We start from the raw sequence: 20,542 nt of genomic DNA, 5'->3' as shown, positions 1-20,542 counted from the left end.
AAAATCGGATTCGAAAACGTATTATTAAATTTTTTATTTTTTGCAGTTTTTGAGATACCCTGCCATTCTATCGAATTTAACTAACCCGGTTGTTTATTCTTCATAAATAAGCTTGTGATGATAACGAGGATGATATTTCATATACCTACGTAATATAAACTTCTTTCCTACTCCTTTTTCTTGTCTATTTCTTCCGCATATCAATGATAACTGATAACATGTTACGACATGTTATGATATGTTGTTATGACGTATTATTGTTACTAGCTAAAAAAACCTGTACTTAAGACTTTGTTATCTTTGTTGATGGAAAGATACTTTTATTTATATATTAATTATTATTATTAATTTAAGACTACAATTAGAAGTAGATGCTTTGCTATACCTTACTCATATTAATAAAGAGATAAATTCCAAACAAAGTTATTTTGAAATACCCAATGCCAATAAAATTGATAATTTTGCTGCCTGCAGGTAAGCATAAACTTAAAATAGTATTCGTTGTGTCTAACCATGCGTTAAAGATAATAATTTTAGCTCGTTTTAGGTCCGAGTCGGTCACTGTGAAGGACGAACCGACCGACACGGTCGTTAAGAGAGGCAGATCGGGAAGGAAGAAGCCTGCAAAGACGAAAGCCCAACAAGGCGGCAAGGAATTCAAAACCCAAAAGAGGAAACGTTCCCGCAAAAGCGACAGCCCTAAGAAAATCGTCGTCAACCACCCTCCTCCCTTACAACTAGACGAGCCGATCCAATGTGACACGTGCAGCGCCTCGTACACGAACAACGTGGACTACGCCCTTCACTCCCTCAGCCACAGCGAAGACAACAAGTACACCTGCCATCTCTGCAACTACCGAAACGGGTCCAAGTACCACCTGGAGATGCACGTCAGGGCCCACGAGGGCACCACCAAGTTCAAATGCGAGATTTGCGCTAAGTCTTTCACCATAAGCACCCACGCCATCGAGCATAAGAATTTCCACACCGGAGAGAAACCTTTCCAATGCGAGATCTGCGGGAAACACTTCATGTTCTCCTGGCATTTAGCTTCCCACCGCAGAACCTCCCACTACGAGATACTAACGGGCAAGCCTCTGGTGAAGTTTGATTGCACCATCTGCAAGAAACACTACGAATCGGCTAGTGGCTTGAGGAGACACACGATAAAAAAGCACAAACACAACGAGATCGATCTGTCAGTACTCTGCGACATATGCGGGAAGAGACTGTCCAGCAGGGAAAAGCTCAAGTTCCATCTCAGGACCCACACAGGGTACAAACCGCACGCCTGCCACGTGTGCCCCAAGAGCTTCTCCAAGAAGGACCAGTTAATTGAACACATCCGCGTCCACACTGGGGAGAAGCCATACGTCTGTAAACTGTGTGGGAAGGGATTCGCGCAGAGAACTCCGCTGAAGACCCACGAGAAAACCCATTCGGGGGACAGGCCGAGGAGTAACAACATCTGCACCGTGTGTGGGCAAGGGTTCTTGACCAAGGCGGATCTGCAGTGCCACATGAGAAGTTGCGTGGTTGCCAAATTGTACCCGTATCCTAATTTCAAGGTCTAGAGGATAGCAAACAGAGATTAGTCGTTAATTTGATAAATAACAATTCATTAGTTAAAATGCAATGAATATACATCACCATACAATTAAATAAAAAGGGTTATCAAAGAGAAATATGAAAAAATACCGAAATATGAAACATAAATAAATAAATTTGAAATAAATACGCTACCGACGTGCGGCAAAATAAGGTTTGTAGTGGATGTGCGATGGTTAAGAGATATATGAAATATCTTGAAAATTAATTTTATATTTTAATATTTTTCTTACACAATCCAATATAATATAACAAGTTAAAAATTGGTGCCGCTTATTATAACGTATAGCAGAAATACAATGTCACACGTGAGCAAGTGTCGCATCGTGTGAATGGTGATTATCGATACATTCCTTTCTTAGTCGTTCTTTTGGGGAAAATACGCCGGTAAATAACGCAGGATGGACGTACGTATAAAAAGACCGCAATTGCCGGAAGTAGTTTATCAACAGCGAGCACACAGGATAAACAAACGATACAAGACGGTTGTACGTAGCATTCCATTGAAATTTATTTTAAAACTGAAGTCCGTCACCGCTGCGGCGCCGCACCTTATTCTGCCGCACGTCTGAGACGGGCCTCATCCTCAATAATATGTATTTTTTACTCGTTTTACGTGCTGTATTTTATACAGGGTGTGCCATTATTGTGGGAAAGTTAAATAACTCCCTTGTTACTCATAATACAGTAAAAAAGTCTATATAAAAGTTATACAGAATCAAAAAACCTAAGCTACAAAATTAATTTGATACATACAGGGTGATGAGTAAAAACGGGACACGCCAAATATTACATTTTTTTAATGCAACACCCTGTATATTTTTAAACATATGAATTTAGGAGAAAATGCTATATATGGCAATATAAACAGTTTTTCTTTTTAGCCTGGGGTTGCCAAGTTATGTAGAAAATTCTTTGAATTTTGGAAGAAAACGGCCTCGAAAAAGTTGTATTAACTTTCAGCTACTAACGCTTGGAACAAAATAATTAGACAGAGTTATAAGCAAATGTTAGACAAAGGCTCCTATTAACTAATATAGATATTTTTTACAGGGAATTTTTTATTATAAGATCATTTTTAGAAAGGTTAAACTTGATTTTCTAAAATTTTTCAAATAGAACACCCTGTATTTTATTTTTCTATTTTATTTACATATCGGTCCACTTTTACTTTTATTAAGCATTGTAAGATATAGCAACATTTCTGAAAAAAATTAATTTTTATTATGTTATAGACTACCACAAATAAATATTAACTAATAAAATTAACTCAAAATGGAATAATAAATTATAAACTGACAAGTTGACACAATGTGACAGTTTTTTCCAAAGCCATTTCGTGCGATCGAAAATAATAAAAATTAGGTTTTTCCAGAAATGTTGCCATATCTTAAAAACTAACAATTTTAGGAGTAGAACATACTTAATAAAAGTTGAAGTGGACTGATATGTGAATAAAATAGAACAATAAAAATCAAGTTTGAACTTTCTTAAAATAGAGAGTATTATAAAAAATGCCCTGTATAAAATATCGATATTTGCCTATAACTCTGACAAATATTTTTGCTCCAAGTGTTAGTAGTTGAAAGTTAATACAACTTCTTCGAGGTCATGTTTTTTCCAAAATTCGAAGAATTTTCTACATAACTTGGCAACCCCGGACTAAAATGTTAAACTGTTTGTATTGCCGTATATAGAATTTTCTCAGAAGTTCATATGTTTAAAAATATACAGGGTATTCCATTTAAAAATGTAATATTTGGCTTGTCCCGTCTTTACTCATCGCCCTGTGTGTTTCAAATTAATCTTGTCCTTTAGGTTTTTTGATTCAGTACAACTTTTATATAAACTTTTTTTCTGTATTGTGAATAACAGGGGAGTTATTTTACTTTCTCACACTAATGGCCCACCCTGTATATAAGTGTTTTACCAAAGTTCCCAAATTTTAAATTCAAATAAACCCATCACCATATCCTTAAGCCAATTAAACCAAATTTGTTATTTACTAGTTTATAGGATGGAATAAAACGTTTTTTTCCTTGTAAATACTCATAAATACTTATGTTAGATAGATTGGGGTCATTTTGAAATAAATCATTACAACAAATTTGTATGTTTTATTAATCGGGAGTTATGAATTTGTAGCCAGTTTAAACTAATGAACAAAAGGTTTACTATGTATGCATTTTTGACATCGAAATTCGTTATTTGATCCTCGTTAAAGATCCTAACATATCTTAATGTGTTTTTTGTGCCAAGTGTTTCCTTCTTTTAGTGCTATACAATAAAGGCAGAACATAATGATTATAAACCACATTATCCTTGACATTCTCTAATTTTTTACAATCTTGGACCCATAAAATCAAATTGAGTAAGATTTCCGATACCCCTTTTTTAATCGACACCTTATTAATAAAGTATCCTTTTCCAGGACACGCAAATTAAGAGGTAAAAAGAAGCGGGACCCCTACAAAAAAACCAAAACGTCCCGTCAACGAAAATCCCGCAGAAAAACGGAGAAACCCTTAAACGTGGAACCGATAAAATTGGAGGACCCCATCAAGTGCGACGCTTGCAACGAAGAATTCTACACCAACATCGACTACGCGACACATTCCTTCAATCACAGCAGGGAAGGGAAGTACTCGTGTCACTTATGCAACTACAAAAACACCTCCAAGTACCGCCTGGAGTCCCACGTGCGGATGCACGAGGGCTCCGCGAAGTACAAATGCGAAATCTGCGGGAAAGCTTTCAGGATAGGCACCCACGCCATCGAACACAAGTTCTTCCACACGGGCGAGAGGCCTTTCCAATGCGAGATATGCGGCAAGCACTTCATGTACTCCAGACGGCTCGCTTCCCACCGTCGCAACTCCCACTACCAACTCCTCACCGGCAAGCCAAAGACGAAGTACGATTGCGAGCTGTGCGAGAAAACATTCGAATCAATGCCGGGCCTGAACAATCACAAAAACAAGAAGCACCATAATATCCAAGTCGACATGTCCGTGATATGCGAGATATGCGGGAAGAAGATCTCTTGTAAAGGCAGGTTGAAGTATCACTTGAGGATCCACAGCGGCGACAAGCCTTTTTCTTGCATGGTGTGCGCGAAAAAGTTCGCGATGAAGGATTTGTTGATAGAGCACATGAGGGTTCACACGGGCGAGAAGCCGTATACTTGTACGTATTGCGGGAAGACGTTTGCGCACAGGTCTCCGTTTAGGTACCACATAAAGACCCACACGGGGGAAAAGCCAAACGTGTGTCCATTGTGTGGGAAGGGATTCATATCTAGGGCTGGCATGAACAGCCATATCAAAAGTTGCTACAAAACTTAAATATCAATTAAAAAGTTGGACGTGAACCAAATAGACCAAATGGATTTTGAAAAAATATAAAAACATTTTACTTATATGAGTTTCGGACAAATTATTAAAAATCTATTAGACAACTCAATAAAGAGAGTTAAAGAAAAAAACGAGTATACGATTCTTAAGTATTAAAACATTTTAATTTTCTTTAGTTTTTCCAATTTTATTCGATAAGTACTTACATCGTACTGTGTTGGCACAGTAATACTTGTTAAAAAAAAAAAAGTATTAAAACATGGTTAATTTTGAAGACTTATTTTCCAGTATTTTACTTAATATATAAATATTTATTGTGTAAATTTGTGATTAATAAAAATATTTTATTTTTTCTTTGTTTTTGTTGTACTGAATATTTTCATTGTTGTTAATACCAAAAATCAATTTATTTTGACAGGTTAGTATCCCATAAAAGTTACTGAAGTGGAACTTGAAAAATAATTGAAATGATAAATAATTATTCCCGATTTTTCAGTTAGTTCAGTATGTTTAAAGGTGGTAATTTTCCTTAAACCCCAATTTTTTTGTACAAATCGGCTACAAATATGTTATACAGGGCGTTCTACAAGCTTTATAGGAAACTTTGACAAATGGTAGCTGGGTTAATTTCAAAAATTTTTTCCTATATGTATTGCATATAGGTCCGATTCGATTTTGTTTAGAAGTTACAAGCATTTCATAAATATAATTTCATATTTCAATCAAAGTAGCGTGATAAATGTAAATGATGATGCGTGAGAAGGGGAGGCGGAGGGTTGATTTGGGGGGTTGAAAAGTTATGAAAAATTGTATTATTGGGATTTCTGTCGAAAGTTGACGTCAAAAGAATAAAGTATCCAATACAAAAGTTGTAGATCATGCAAAAATCTACAACTTTTGTAGAGGTCACATTTTAACATAAGCTCAAAATTTCCAAGAAATATGCGAAAACAGGTTTTTTCTGATTTTTCGTTTTTTTATTTCTCATTTTCGCAAAAATAATTTAATTCTGACGAAACTTGGTGAAAGTATACCTTTCTGTATATTAAATAACCGCAAATTTTTTTAGATACAAAAATTAAGAAATTTCCGAGATATTCATTTTTTTCCGGTCTGAAACAATTTTTCTTCAAAGAAAAATTCTACTTAGAAAAATCATCTTCTGCCGGTGATCATTTTTTTCGTTTTGACATATACTTTTTGGTGAAATAAAAAATCTGTACTCACAGTTCAAAAACATGCTCAAAAATGCAAAAAATTAAAAAATGACTTACAACAATGAATTTTTCAGTAATTGTTGATAATTTGTTTAAATTTACAAAAAAATCAAATACTGATTACACCATTCAATTGTACCGAAACAGTACAAAAAAACTGTCTCATTGTTTGACCCAAAACTTCATTTTTGTACAGTATTGCTATAAACATAAGTCGAATAGTGAATAAATAAAATAAATAATATTTTTTTTTCCGTAGGATCGATTAGTCTACTTATTTTTTTTTAATTTTGATGAATTCATAGATATACAGTGTATACGGGGTGGCTCAGATTAGAAAAAAGTTGTGTTTTTTATACCTAACAATATGCCGATTAGAAAGTTTTAAAATTCCGGGTATTTCCGGAGAAACCCGAAATTTTGCGAAATTGTTTAATTTTTTTGGCTTTATTTGAAAACGAATTTTAAAATAAATTACATATTTACAATGCCACTTTCTTCGCTCTACACAATGGCGTCAACATTTTTGCAATCCGACGTTTCGTCTTTTTTTTCCTTTACTACTATTAGCAATACTAATTAGATATAATAAAATATTTCATAAATTCGTATTATTTTTTTATTAGGTACAAATTTTTAAATTATTGATTAAAAAAGTTATTGGATATTTTGGCTGTATTGACTTTTATACTGTTATGACTTTCTCCAATAGATATTTTGAAAGCGTTCAAAGCCGTACTCAGGAAAAATTTTAAATGATAGCTAAAAACCTCTTTAAGTAATAGTACAATAGTAATATCATCTAATTCAGAATTAAAAATGACTAGATCTTGTCATAAAAATAGCAGCGATATATTTAATTATTTTAAAAAATTAATCTGACGATGGCCCCTCGAAGACGAAACGTCGGATTGCAAAAATGTTGGCGCCATTGGATAGAGCGAAAAAAGTGGCACTGTAAATATGCAATTTATTTTCAAATAAAGCCAGCAAAAAAATAAAACGATTTTGCAAAATTTCGGGTTTTCGGATTTAGCGTCAACAGTAGACTTTGCAGTTAATACTTTGTATTGCTGAAATCTCAAATCATCCAGAGAGAAATTTGACATAGACAGTTTTTTTTTTATTTTTTCCGTAGAATTGAATGGTGTAATCAGTTTTGAATGTTTTTTAATTTAAACAAATTATTAACTATTACTAAAAAATTCATTGTTGTGTCATTTTTTATTTTTTTGCATTTTTGAACATGTCCCACTAAACACGAAACGTAAATGAAACGTTGCAAATGAGATGTTTTACTAAACATTTGAAACATTAACTAGAAACGTTTCTGTTTCATTACAGAAATGTAGCACTTGTAAACTTATTTAGTGAAATATAGCCGAAACGTTACAATTGAAGAGAGTTTGAAACATTACTCGAAACATTACCTTTCGATCTCGGAAACATAACAGACGAACAACCCTTTGCTATTTTTGCTTATCTTATGGAACAATCGGCATTAGTTAAATTTTGCTCTCAATCCCCAATCCTTCTCAAGCGTTAGTTCATTTGCCTTTTTTTATAGAAAGACATAATTAGAAAAAAAAATGTGGTAGCATATTTATAACACAGGTCTAGAAAAAATGTATGTTCGTGACTTGCGTAGACTGGGCGTAACAGCCCGAGTTTATTTGTTTCCCGTGTGTCGTTTCAATTCGTATTATGTTAGGTTAGGTTTGCAGTTTGTCAGTTTGCTTGGTTTCGTTGTTATTCATCTTTACTTTGACGCTATTTTATGTGATAATTTGTAGTGTGTACAGTTGTGGTTACTGTAAGGTGCATATAAAATAATGAATATTGATGCAAAATGTTTAAAACGATGTGTGTAGATTTACAATTTTGCGTCACATCTACCTAAATATAGTTATACCCACTACCTATTACAGACAAGAGGACAAGGGACAAGAACTAAGAAAATGGAGCAACTATACGTTTCGATATAATTTGAAGAGCAACTACTTAGTCAGTGAGAACTATTTGAAATATGGATGAATCAAGTGAAATAGACGTCATTTATTTTATATTTTGTACAAATGTTTATATTTGTTTATGTGTATAGGCATGCTTAAATAAAAGAGTTTAGGTATACCTACAGATATTTACTTTGTCAAGATATCATTTTGTATCTTTATTTCTGCTGTATAATTTATCATTATTAAAAGGATATATGTAATATTGACCATGCGTAGAAGAAATTATAACTTTATATTATTTTTCAGTAATGTTATTTGTTTTTCATGTACCTACCATTTCAAGATTCATAATCATAACTAACTATTTCTAATTATCAGTTCGTCATTGTTACCATATTCATGATGGTCTCAACATTAGAAAATTTCCATTTCAGAAGCGTATTATTTGAACAATATAAAATGTGTAGCTTTTTTTAATGCTTCTGATATTGTTTTGTGATATTTTTATTTGTACGATGAATTGCAAAATTCGTAATCCATATTAGAAACTTTTTTCAGTGGCTTCTCAAAAAGAAAGAAATTCTTAGTAAAAGTTGCCGCATCCCCAAACTAGAAGAGCATATGTATTTTTTTTAATATACAATGTAACTTTTTTTAGTTCGAATTAAGTCATTCACAATACAAATAAAAATATTACAAAGGAGTATTCGAGATATTTAAAAAAATACACTATTTATACTATTTCAAAAACGCTTTTGAAATGAAAATGATCTAAAGTTGAGAGCATTATGAGAACAATATGGTAATAAAATTATGTTATTCAAACATTTCTGAAAATATACTTAAACGTAAAACAAAAATATCGAGGGCATAAATGGAACATAAAAAGAATGTTACTGAAACTAATTTTTTGAAACGTTTCATTGGAAACGTATTTTGGGGAGGACATCTTGGGCTTCTAGAACGTTACCAGAAGGTTGCATGGATTTTTTATGAAACGTTTCAAGAAAAATGGAAACGTTTCTGAAACATGTCAGAAACTGAAAAATGTTTAGTGGGGTTTTTGAACTGTGATTACAGATTTTTTTATTTCACCAAAAAGTATGTCAAAACGAAAAAAATTATTACCGGCAGAACTCTGTTCGATGATTTTTCTAAGTAGAATTTTTCTTTGAAAAAAAAGTATTTCAGGCCGAAAAAGGTGAATATCTCAGGAACTTCTTGATTTTTTTTTCTAAAAAAATGTGTGGTTATTTAATACACAGAAAGGTATACTTTCACTAAATTTCGTTAAAATTAAATTATTTTTGGGGAAATGAGAAATAAAAAACGAAAAATCAGAATAAAAACTTTTTCGCATTTTTCTCGGAAATTTTGAGGTTATGTTAAAAAGTGACCTCTACAAAAGTTGTAGATTTTTGCATGATCTACAACTTTTGCATTGGATACTTTTTTGTTTGACGTCAACTTTCGCGAGAAATCCCAATGATACAATTTTTTAACCCCCCAAATCAATTCTCCGCCGCCCCTGCTCACGCATTTATTTTTTTTTAGGTTTATTATAAGCCCTTTTCCCATGTCCACTTATGAAAGTCCAGGTAACAATTTTTTTTTCTTCAAATGTAATTTGGTTGGCCTATAAGTGTCAAATAGCATCATCATTTATATTTCTCAGGCCACTTTGATTAAAATATAAAATTATACTTTTTAAAACGTTTGTAACTTCTAAACAAAAACGAAAAGAAAAAATTTTAACCAAGCTACCATCTGTTAAAGTTTGTCATATAGCTTGTAGAACACCTTGTAAAACGACAGACTAAAATGCACACATAGTGAGGAAAAAATATTAACAATTTAAAACAGTCGCACAATTTATACTAAAAATATTTTTCAAGTTCCACATCGACCGTTTACACCATCGACGCTAACACGAATTTTTCTTTCAGACGGTCAAAAAACATCTCGAAAAGGAACTCGACACCGAAGGCAGCCAAAAAAACGAAAGATTCTCGCGGTGCTTACAAAAAGACGACGAAAACGGAACCTACTCGCCGAAAAGACAAGCCTCGAAAGGTGGTCGTCCAACCCATAGAACTAGAAGAACCCATCCGTTGTAAGGCTTGCAACGAACACTTTAAGACCAACGTAGCTTTCGCCTTACATTCTATAACTCACCGTGAGGACGGTCAGTACTCGTGCCATCTATGCAGCTATGCCCACAAATCGAAATATAGCCTAGAAAGCCACGTCAGAGCACACGAGGGCTCCACTAAGTACCAATGCGAGATCTGCGGGAAAGCTTTCAAGATAGGCACCCACGCCATAGAACACAAGTACTTCCACAACGGCGAAACTCCCTTCCAGTGCGAAGTATGCGGAAAACACTTCACGTTTTCCAGGCATTTAACCTCGCATAGGCGCGCGTCACATTACCCCAGCGTCACCGGCAAACCCCCCATTCGATACGAATGTACCATCTGCAACGTCAGCTACAAGTTCTCCTCAAGCTTGAGCAGGCACAATCAGAATAAACATAAGAAGGTCGACGTTTCCGCACTGTGTGACATTTGCGGGAAGAGACTATCCTGCAAAGACAAGCTGATGTACCACCGCAAGATCCACACGGGTTTGGACACACATCCGTGCGTCATCTGTAAGAAGAGGTTCTCCAAGAAGGACAAACTGGTGTGTCACATGCGGGTGCACACGGGAGAGAAGCCCTACGTGTGTAAGTACTGCGGGAAGGGATTCGCGCAAAGCGCGCCGTACTGGTACCATATAAAAGTGCATACCGGGGTCAGACCGCACACTTGTCCACACTGTGGGAAGGGTTTTATAGCTAAGAGCGCTTGGAAAAATCACCTGAACTGTTGCAAGAAAGTGGATGCGCTTGTGATAAAGGAGGAGAAAGATTTGAGTTAGTCGACAGTGGCACAAGTTTCTAATATAGAGTATATAATGTTTTGAGTAAGGAAAAATTAAGTTCGATTCATAAGTCTGATTAAATAACTGTTCTTCCCACCCTTGTTTTACGTTTCCTGTTAAATAAATACGTTTACCAAAAACAAATTGTCTTTATACTTGCTTTACATTTTGTTTCGTTCTGATGCTATTTTCAGGCCAACCTGAGTTGATTTTTCTGTTATATCTGTAGAATTCATATAAAAAAACGTAAAGTAATAAAGTGAATATTTTTCTTAAAAATATCGTAAGTATTTTTTAACTGTCATACTGACTCCCTTCTTTTGAATAGGAATAAAAGTTTAACACTGACTGAGGAATTTTTTCCAGGTTGGAAACAGCTGTAGCAGCAAAAAAAATAGAAATAAAGTCCGAAGCATACTATGACGTCACGGAAGATAACAAGAGAATTCGGGGAAGAAGGAAAACTAACAAAAGCCAAAATAAGAAAAACGACTCAGACTACGAACCACCGCTTAAAACTCATCGCAAGGATCCTGGCGCCAAGCCAACGGGCAAAAACTCGAGGAAGTCGAGGAGAAAATCCGAGAAGCCCCAGAAGATAATCTTCGATCCAGCAGAACTAGAAGAAGCCTTGATCTGTACTATATGCAAGGAGTCTTTCCACAACAACATAGACTTTGCTATACACTCCAAAACGCACAGCGAAGACGGTAAATACTCCTGTCACTTCTGTGATTATAAAACTACCTGCAAGTACCGTACGGAAGCTCACGTCAGAGGCCATGAGGGAACCTCCAGGAAATATAAATGCGCCATCTGCAGCAAAACCTTCCGGAAGAGCACTTACGCCGTGGAGCACAAGTACTTTCACACGGGCGAAAGGCCCTTCCAGTGCGAAATTTGCGGGAAACACTTCATGTACTCCAAGAGCTTGGCTCACCATCGTCGCACCACCCACTACGAGGTAGTTACAGGTCAGCCTTTGCGGAAGTTCGACTGCGTTCCTTGCAACAAACACTACGAGTCTCAGTCGGGCTTGCTGAGACATAATTCCATGCACCACAGGGATCCCAACTCAGGCGGTGGGTTGTCCGTGCTGTGCGACATCTGCGGCAAGAGACTGTCTTGTAAGTACAAGCTGAAATTCCACATGAGGACCCACACTGGGTACAAACCGTTCTGCTGTCGTTTTTGTTCCAAAGGTTTTACGAACAAGGACCAAGTTGTATCCCATGAACGAGTACATACCGGTGAGAAACCGTTTTCTTGTGAATTCTGCGGGAAAGCTTTCGCTCAGAGCGCCCCCTATCGGTACCACGTCAAGACACACACCGGGGATCGAAAATATACGTGCCCATTGTGTAACAAGACGTTTATTTCTAAGAGTAACATGAGGATACATATAAAAACGTGTAATATAATTGTTAAGAGAGAGTAGGCTAATGATTTTGCAATAAAAGACTTATATTATGCCTTCCATTTTCTATTTTTAGTTTTAAGTATTTGAATAAATGTTATTTTTTACTTCAAAAGATGCAATTCTGTTTTCAGATCATCGCAATGCGTTGAACAAAGGTACGTCAAAAATATTTTTGTTCCCTCTAAAAGCTGAATACTGATAATGATACACGTTTTTAAAATTAATTTTTCAAAATTATAATTATGAGAACCTCAGAAATTTTCAAGTATACTTAATATTTGTTTATACAGAGTGTGACTTTGAATGGAGTCATATTTACACGGAGGCTACGCTTGACCTTTAAAACATACGTAACATACATTTGTTTTCCCAGATTCCGTCTAGAAAATTAATTATTTTAAGACAGTAATTTTGTTTTTTGTTTTTAATTTTTAGTAAAATTTAAATGAAATATTCAAAAATAAGTAAATAATCAGTGTAAAAAACTAATTCGACTCGAATATTTAACATATTTGATTAAAAATAAAATTCACCCCTAAAAAAACTGACCTCCACTTAAAGTTACACCTAGTAGCTAATAATTTGGTTTTGTACTCGTTGTGTCTCACAAATATTAATTAACTTCTTTTTAGGGTAAATTCGAGAAAAAGGAAGCGCGCCCCATCCAAGGAAGACTTAGAACCCGAGATAGACGAAAAATCTCGCCACCTCATTAACCTCATGAAAATCGAAAAAGTGCTTAAGTGCAAGTCTTGTCTCAACGTGTACAGCAACCACGAGGCCCTTGCTTTGCACTCAAAGACCCACAGCAGGACCCGTCACTACACTTGCCACCTCTGCAACTTCGAAGTCAGTTCAAAATTCCGCATAGAGCGGCATATGCGGGGTCACCGGGGTTACAAATGCGAAATATGCAGCAAGGTCTTCAGGAAAGTCACCAGCGCCTTGAAACACTCGTATATACACAGCGGGGAAAAGCCGTATCAGTGTGAGATATGTGGGAAGCACCTGGCCAATTCCAAAAGCCTATATATGCATCTCAACACCATACACCACGAAGTCCTCACGGGGCTACCCCTAGTCAAATACGACTGTGTGGTGTGCAAGAAACACTACGAGTCGGAGACAGGTCTGAGGAGGCACTACTCTAGTACGCACAAAGAATTAGGCATCGATCTGTCCGTGATATGCGAGATTTGTGGGAAGAGGATATCCAACACGACTAGACTGAAGAGACACATAAGAACACACACAGGCTACAAACCCTACGCCTGCTTAGTGTGCTCTAGGAGTTTCGCCACCAAGTGCTTGCTGACTTCCCACACGAGAGTACACACGGGGGAGAAACCTTTCATATGTACATACTGTGGGAAAAGGTTCGGACAATCGGCCCCTTATCGGTACCACATAAAAATCCACACCGGGGAGCGGAAGTATACCTGTAAGTTATGTGGGAAGGGGTTCATCTCGAACAGTAACCTCAAGATACACATGAAAAGTTGTAATGTGATAATAAAGGCTTAGATTCAACTGTATATTTCATATATATTTTTCCCTCTGTCATTTCGTTTGGAGATTTGAACAAACCAAACCGCATCCTTCTAGATCAATAAAAATATTATGGACTGTTCATCAGTTTAAAAAATTTTGATAATTAAGTTTTTCCAAAACGTATCAATCTATATTGCATTTCCTTAAAGATATCTTCGTTTCCAATGAAGATGTAACCAAACTGATTTAAATGTAAGTGCATTTAACAGGGTTTGCCTGGATATAACGGCAGATCCACGACTTTTTTTTAATTTAAGCATATGGAGAAATGAACCAGGTATGGTATTCGTAGTTTCACCTCAGTCACGTATAATTATCTTCAATAACACCGGTTTCTCTTTCAGATGTACACGTTCAAGGGCAAAACAGCTGACAAAAGAGAAAAAATCAAACAGGAAAACTCACGTAGTTGACAAACAAAGACCGCCTCGAAGAACCAGCACCGAAATTGACCCCGACTTCATCATAAAAGAAAAAATTCATCCAAAAGAAACACGCCCTCCCAAACAAAAACTCGACTTCGACTATCTCGACAAGTTCATAAACCTGAATGAACTGACGGAACCCCTGGAGTGCAAGGACTGCAAACTCACCTTCCACAACAACCTAGACTTCGGCTTACATTCCAAGTATCACACCGAGGATGGTTTCTACTGTTGCCACATGTGCGAATACAGGAAAGACTCGAAGAAGCTGATCAGGAACCACATCAGGCGCCACGACACCTTCAAATGTAAGAAGTGCAAGAAAATCTTCAAGAGTCGCCAGTGCGCTTACAAACATTCAAAGACCCACGTCCCCCAAGACCCTGTCAAGTGTGAGGTGTGCGGTAAAACCTTCAACAACCCCAAGTACTTAAAGAGGCACCACCAAGTCGTACATGTCGAAGATACCATAGACACGGTACCCATCTTCTTCAAATGCACTAAGTGCGACAAGCAATACAAACACGCTGCTGGTTTGAAAGGTCATTGTTCCTCCAACCACAGAGAACTGGGCATAGACACATCGGTTATCTGTGATATTTGTGGGAAGAGGCTCTCTTGTAATGCCAAGCTGAAGCAGCACCTGAGGATCCACACCGGAGACAAGCCTTTCCCTTGTACGGTATGTCCGAGGAAGTTCATCTCGAAGGATATACTGAGGGCCCATATGAGGGTGCACACTGGGGAGAAACCGTATGTATGCATGTACTGTGGGAAGAAATTTTCCCACGGGGCGCCTTATAGGTACCACATCAAGACCCACACGGGGGAGAAGTCCTGGAGTTGCCCCATATGCTCCAAGGGGTTTATATCGAAAGCAAATATGAAGATCCATGTAAAAACATGCACGGTACCAACTAAATGAGATATATCAAGGTTTTTAGCTCTTCTAAACGTATTGCGTTTGGTAAACAGCAAGAATTGTCAGATTTTTTTTAATTGGACTACAACTTATTGATAGCTACTCCTTTCAATTCATTTATATTAGTAAGATATTTGAAGCTAATATTTATATTTCTAAGTGTTACATGTGCTAAAGATTTGTTATTATTTTATAATAAAATATAACAACACATTTTTTTTTGTATTTATTGATCTACAAAGTAAGAAATGAAAAAATGATTTGTCTGACTTCTGTAGGTATATTTTGTGCAGTAGATAGTAGTTTCCTTATCTTAAAAATAATATTTTTTAAGCAGAATCTTGAGCAATACTGGGTTTAAGGAATAATTAGCAAGTAGAATTTACCGAGTAGTTATATTGTATGTATTGTTTCACACAGCTTGATAATAATTGCGATTTTTTACAATATATGTTTAACTAATATTTTTTTTAGAGGAAGTTCTAAAATAGTTAACGGAAAAACTAGAAAAATGACAAAGAAAAATACGAACTTGGAAACAAAGATGGCCAAGAAAACAGGGAAAATTAGAAATAAAGCATCTGAGTATGGAAACTCAAATAAAAAGAATAGGATAATAAAAACCAGAAATAAAAATAAAAAACAAAATACCTCCGACGTAGTTATCGAAGATACCTCATCAAAAAACGATTATGAAAAGACTGACCGTGAACCTTCCGAGAATAAAGTAAACGTCGCCGAGAAAGTGAAGACGGTGAAGAAAAAAAAGCGAAAATTAGACCTCGAAGACGACGTCATAGATAAATACCCACTAGACAAGTTCATAAACCTCAACGAGGTCAAATTGCCTTTAAAGTGCAACTCTTGCGATTCCACCTTCAACACCAGCGAAGACTTCGTGTTGCACTCCAAAGAACACAACGAAGACGGCAGGTATTCCTGCCACCTCTGTGACTACAAGAAGAAGAAGAAGCTCTCTATCCTTCAGCACATAAAAGGACACGACTTGTTCAAGTGCGAACTCTGCCGAAAAGTATTCAAGAGGAAACGGTGCGCGATCAAACACTCCCTGATGCACGCCACAAAGAAACCCTTCCAATGTGAAATTTGCGGGAAAGAACTAAGCAACAACAAAAATCTACGACACCACCGCCAAATGGTACACCTGACCGGGAAACCAGTGATATACCAAGAATGCACGATTTGCCACAAGAAATACAAATCGGTCAGCAGCCTGAGGAGACACTGTTCCTTCAATCACAAGGAACTAGGCATAGACATGTCGGTGATCTGTGAAATTTGCGGGAAGAGTATTTCCACGAAAGGAGGCCTTTTGATTCACCTCAGGACCCACAGAGAAAAAAGACCGCATGCTTGCCACCTATGCTCTAAGACGTTTGTCACTAGGACCTTCCTGAACGCCCACATGGTGACGCATACGGGAGAGAAGCCATACGTTTGTAAATTCTGTGGGAAAAGGTATGGGCATGGGTCTGCTTACCGGTACCACATTAGGACACACACAGGAGACAGACCTTATAGCTGTCAATTCTGTGGGAAAGGGTTCATCACCAATGCCAATAAGAAGATACATATGAAGAGCTGTTTTAAAGGCTGAGTGAGTAGCTGAGAGTACACAGGGTGGTCGTTAATTCGACTGCCGAACTAAAATAAACTGAATTAACTACTAAGGATCTCGCGTAAGTCTTCTAATTTGTAAAAAAGAATAGTGTACGTGGTATTTATTAAATTATACTGTCTTTAAAAGTGTTTTGAATGAGTACAATAGGAATATCTTACATATTTTTAATAAAAAATTACTGGATAAAGTTCAAACAGTTTTTTCAATTCCCATGTTACTTTACTTAATATTAATCTAAATCTTTCCCATTAATGGTGTGAAAAAATATTATACGAATATTATTCATAGTTGTACTATTGGCTGTACTTTTTTGCAACCGTTTTGTTTGTGACATTCCAAAGATCTTTGACAATTACAGTGATAAGTACTGATATATTTCCAAAACAATGTATTAACTGCCTTGTGTCCTACAAGCATTCCCTACAAATAAACGTTTATTTTTAGGTCAACAAGAAGGCTATCAAGGATAGAAGAAAGAAAAATAAAAAACTCGCCCAATCTGCAACGGCTAAAACCGAACAAAATCGAACCCACCGAACTGGATACACCCCTTCAGTGCAACCAATGCCCCGAATCATACAAAAACAACGTAGACTTCGCCCTACATTCGAAAACCCATTCCCAGGACGGAAAATACTGTTGCCACTTGTGCGATCACAAGGTAAAATCCAGACTCAACTTCGAGAACCACGTCAGAGCTCATGAGAACTCCAATATGTACAAGTGTGAGGTCTGCGACAAGGTATTCAAGGTCAGCACCCAAGCCATGGAACACAAGAACGTCCACACTGGCGAGAAACCGTTCCCCTGTGAAATCTGTGGGAAGCGGTTCACGTATTCTAGGGTGTTGAGCGCTCATAGACGCACTTCCCACCACCAGATCATCACAGGTAAACCTCTGGTGAAGTACGATTGCAAGGTGTGCAAGAAACACTACGAGTCTTACCCGGGCTTACAGAGCCACATGTACAACAAACACAACGACACCGGCGAGGATAAGTCCGTGATATGTCACGTGTGTGGGAAAAAGATAAAAAATAGGAACAAGTTCAGGTTCCACAGCAGAATACACACCGGCGACAAGCCCTTTGCCTGTATCGTCTGTTCTAAGAGCTTCAATAAGAGAGATATTCTGGTAGAGCACATGCGTGTCCATACGGGAGAAAAACCGTTCTCGTGTAAAGTTTGTGGAAAAACGTTCGCGCAACGCGCGCCTCTGTGGTATCATAGAAAAACGCACACGGGGGAGAGGCCCAACGTTTGTCCCTTATGCGGGAAGGGATTTATTTCGAAACCAGCCATGGAAAACCACGTGAAGAGTTGTTACAGGACATAGAATATCGTGATTACGCTGTATGGATATTTTACATGTAGGAATAATTCTGTATATTTGTACATATATTGCGATAATATACAAAAATGCATTGGAAATGTGGTTCACGGTTTATCGTTAAAATAACCTATCGGTAATCAAATAAAGTCTCCAGTTAACAAAAAAAGCAACTATTCAGCTCTGGCAATAATTTTTTGTCTTTATGTGGTATGTTTACTTGGGTGAATTTTTTAATGGCACACCCCGTGCAATTTTTTTATCATGTGTGCCGCTTGGCGAGTGAAAACATGCTTTCGAATGTGTCGACATGCATCATCCACACGATACGGCATTTGTTTATATTTTACAAGTGACCGCATCGTCTGGAACTGGCATTAGACAAAAACTTGATTGCGAGCGATTACTAATAACTTCTTTGAAGCAGGCTTTAACACACCTTTTTGGATATATCTCCCTTAATATTACAGATAGGCTAGTCAAAGCTCATATAACAATAATTATAAGAAAAGGATATTGGAGTGAATAAAGATAGTGTGTCATGGGGTACCACACTCTTGTAAACTTTTTTATTGTTGATTTTTCGAGAAAAAGTTATTCTTGATAAAATGTTTTGCATATCTTTGGAAGAAATCAAATACGTAATAAAACATACAGGGCGTTCAAAAAATTTCAAAATGTAATATTTTTCCTAAGCAAAATGCCTTTAATTTTTATTTTCGTTAAAAACTGTATTTAACACAGTTGTTCGAGAATTCAAGAAATGCTTAAATACGGGGTTTAGTCAAAAAAGAATAATCCCATTCTGCAAATAAGAAGAAGCGATTTTTAACTATCTTACATAAAACAGAAGAAATTATAAAAAAATAAGTAAACTTTTATTTTAAATTTAATATAATATAAAAATACTTTGGTAGAAAAACCTATCAATTTTTTGAGTATGGCTTTGAACGCTTTCAAAATATCTTTTGGATGAAGTCACAAAATATACAACCATTTTTTTTACTACTATGTATTAGCAATACTAATTAGGAATAATAAAATATTTCATAAGTTCGTATTATTTTTTTATTAGGTACAATTTTTTAAATTATTGTTTAAAAAAAATTATTGAATATTTTGTGCTGTATTGACTTTTATACTGTTATGACTTCCTCCAATAAATATTTTGAAGGCGTTCAGATCCGTACTCAAGAAAAATTTTAAATAATAGCTAAAAACCTTTTTACCTATTACAATAGTAATATCATCTAATTCAGAATTAAAAATGTCTAGATTTTGTCAAAAAAATAGCGATATATTTAAAAACATTAATCTGATGATGGCACCTCGAAGACGAAACGTCGGATTGCAAAAATGTTGACGCCATTGGATAGAGCGAAAAAAGTGGCAATGTAAATATGCAATTTATTTTAAAATTCGTTTTGAAATAAAGCCAGAAAAAAATAAAACAATGTTGCAAAATTTCGGGTTTTCGGATTTCGCGTCAACAATAGACTATGCAGTTAATACTTTGTATTGCTGAAATCTCAAATCATCCAGAGATAATTTATCATTTGTGCATTTGTAATTCGACTTAGATGTTTATAGCAATACTGTACAAAAATAAAGTTTTGGGTCAAACAATGACACACAGTATTTTTCATTTTTTTTCCGTAGAATTGAATGATGTAATCAGTTTTTGAATTGATAAAACAAATTATCAACAATAACTGAAAAATTCCTTGTTGCAAGTAATTTTTTATTTTTTTGCATTTTTGAGCATGTTTTTGAACTGTATTACAGTTATTTTCTATTTCACCAAAAAGCATATGTCAAAACGAAAAAAATTATTACCGGCAGAACTCTGTACGACGATTTTTCTAAGTAGAATTTTTCTTTGAAAAAAAAGTGTTTCAGACTGGAAAAAATGACTATCTCAGAAACTTCTTGATTTTTTAATCTAAAAAAATTGTAGTTATTTAAGACACAGAAAGGTATACTTTCACCAAGTTTCGTTAAAATTAAATTATTTTTGCGGAAATGAGAAATAAAAAACGAAAAATCAAAAAAAAAGTTTTTCACAACTTTTCAACCCCCCAAATCAACCCTCCACCACCCCTGCTCACGCATTTATTTTTTTTAGATTTATTATAAGCCCTTTTACCATTTCCACTTATAAAAGTCCAGGTAACAATTTTTTTTTCTCCAAGTG

The 20,542-nt window shown here is 35.9% G+C and overlaps 3 protein-coding genes across 3 annotated transcripts; all 3 read left to right on the top strand.

Moving 5' to 3' along the window:
* The first annotated feature begins 440 nt into the window (after positions 1-440).
* LOC108914400 (zinc finger protein 208-like) lies at positions 441-15,379 on the top strand. The gene is made up of 7 exons (XM_018720212.1): positions 441-474; positions 538-1,552; positions 4,040-4,837; positions 10,080-10,904; positions 11,425-12,369; positions 13,111-13,911; positions 14,374-15,379. Exons 1-7 carry the CDS (start codon positions 441-443, stop codon positions 15,377-15,379), a joined length of 5,424 nt encoding a protein of 1,807 aa, XP_018575728.1.
* A 508-nt stretch (positions 15,380-15,887) lies between these two features.
* On the top strand, positions 15,888-17,186 carry LOC108914415 (zinc finger protein 239-like). The gene has a single exon (XM_018720229.2). It carries the CDS (start codon positions 15,888-15,890, stop codon positions 16,992-16,994), a length of 1,107 nt encoding a protein of 368 aa, XP_018575745.2. The 3' UTR covers positions 16,995-17,186.
* Positions 17,187-17,269: 83 nt separating this feature from the next.
* LOC108914399 (gastrula zinc finger protein XlCGF42.1-like) lies at positions 17,270-18,354 on the top strand. The gene is made up of 2 exons (XM_023455098.1): positions 17,270-17,274; positions 17,463-18,354. Exons 1-2 carry the CDS (start codon positions 17,270-17,272, stop codon positions 18,352-18,354), a joined length of 897 nt encoding a protein of 298 aa, XP_023310866.1.
* Positions 18,355-20,542: the final 2,188 nt, after the last annotated feature.

This window comes from Anoplophora glabripennis, unplaced genomic scaffold (assembly GCF_000390285.2).
Source record: "Anoplophora glabripennis isolate ALB-LARVAE unplaced genomic scaffold, Agla_2.0 scaffold543, whole genome shotgun sequence".
NCBI lineage: Eukaryota > Metazoa > Arthropoda > Insecta > Coleoptera > Cerambycidae > Anoplophora > Anoplophora glabripennis.
Note: the sequence above shows the minus strand (reverse complement) of the source record. Positions and strands in the feature narration are given on the sequence as shown.

Excerpts from the sequence above, each read along its gene's own strand:
- LOC108914415 (XM_018720229.2), top strand. The coding sequence starts at position 15,888 with ATGACAAAGAAAAATACGAACTTGGAAACAAAGATGGCCAAGAAAACA.
- LOC108914400 (XM_018720212.1), top strand. The coding sequence starts at position 441 with ATGCCAATAAAATTGATAATTTTGCTGCCTGCAG. Across the intron at positions 1,553-4,039 it reads GTGGTTGCCAAATTGTACCC|GACACGCAAATTAAGAGGTA; the intron begins GTATCCTAATTT and ends ATCCTTTTCCAG. Across the intron at positions 10,905-11,424 it reads GCGCAAAGCGCGCCGTACTG|GTTGGAAACAGCTGTAGCAG; the intron begins GTACCATATAAA and ends AATTTTTTCCAG.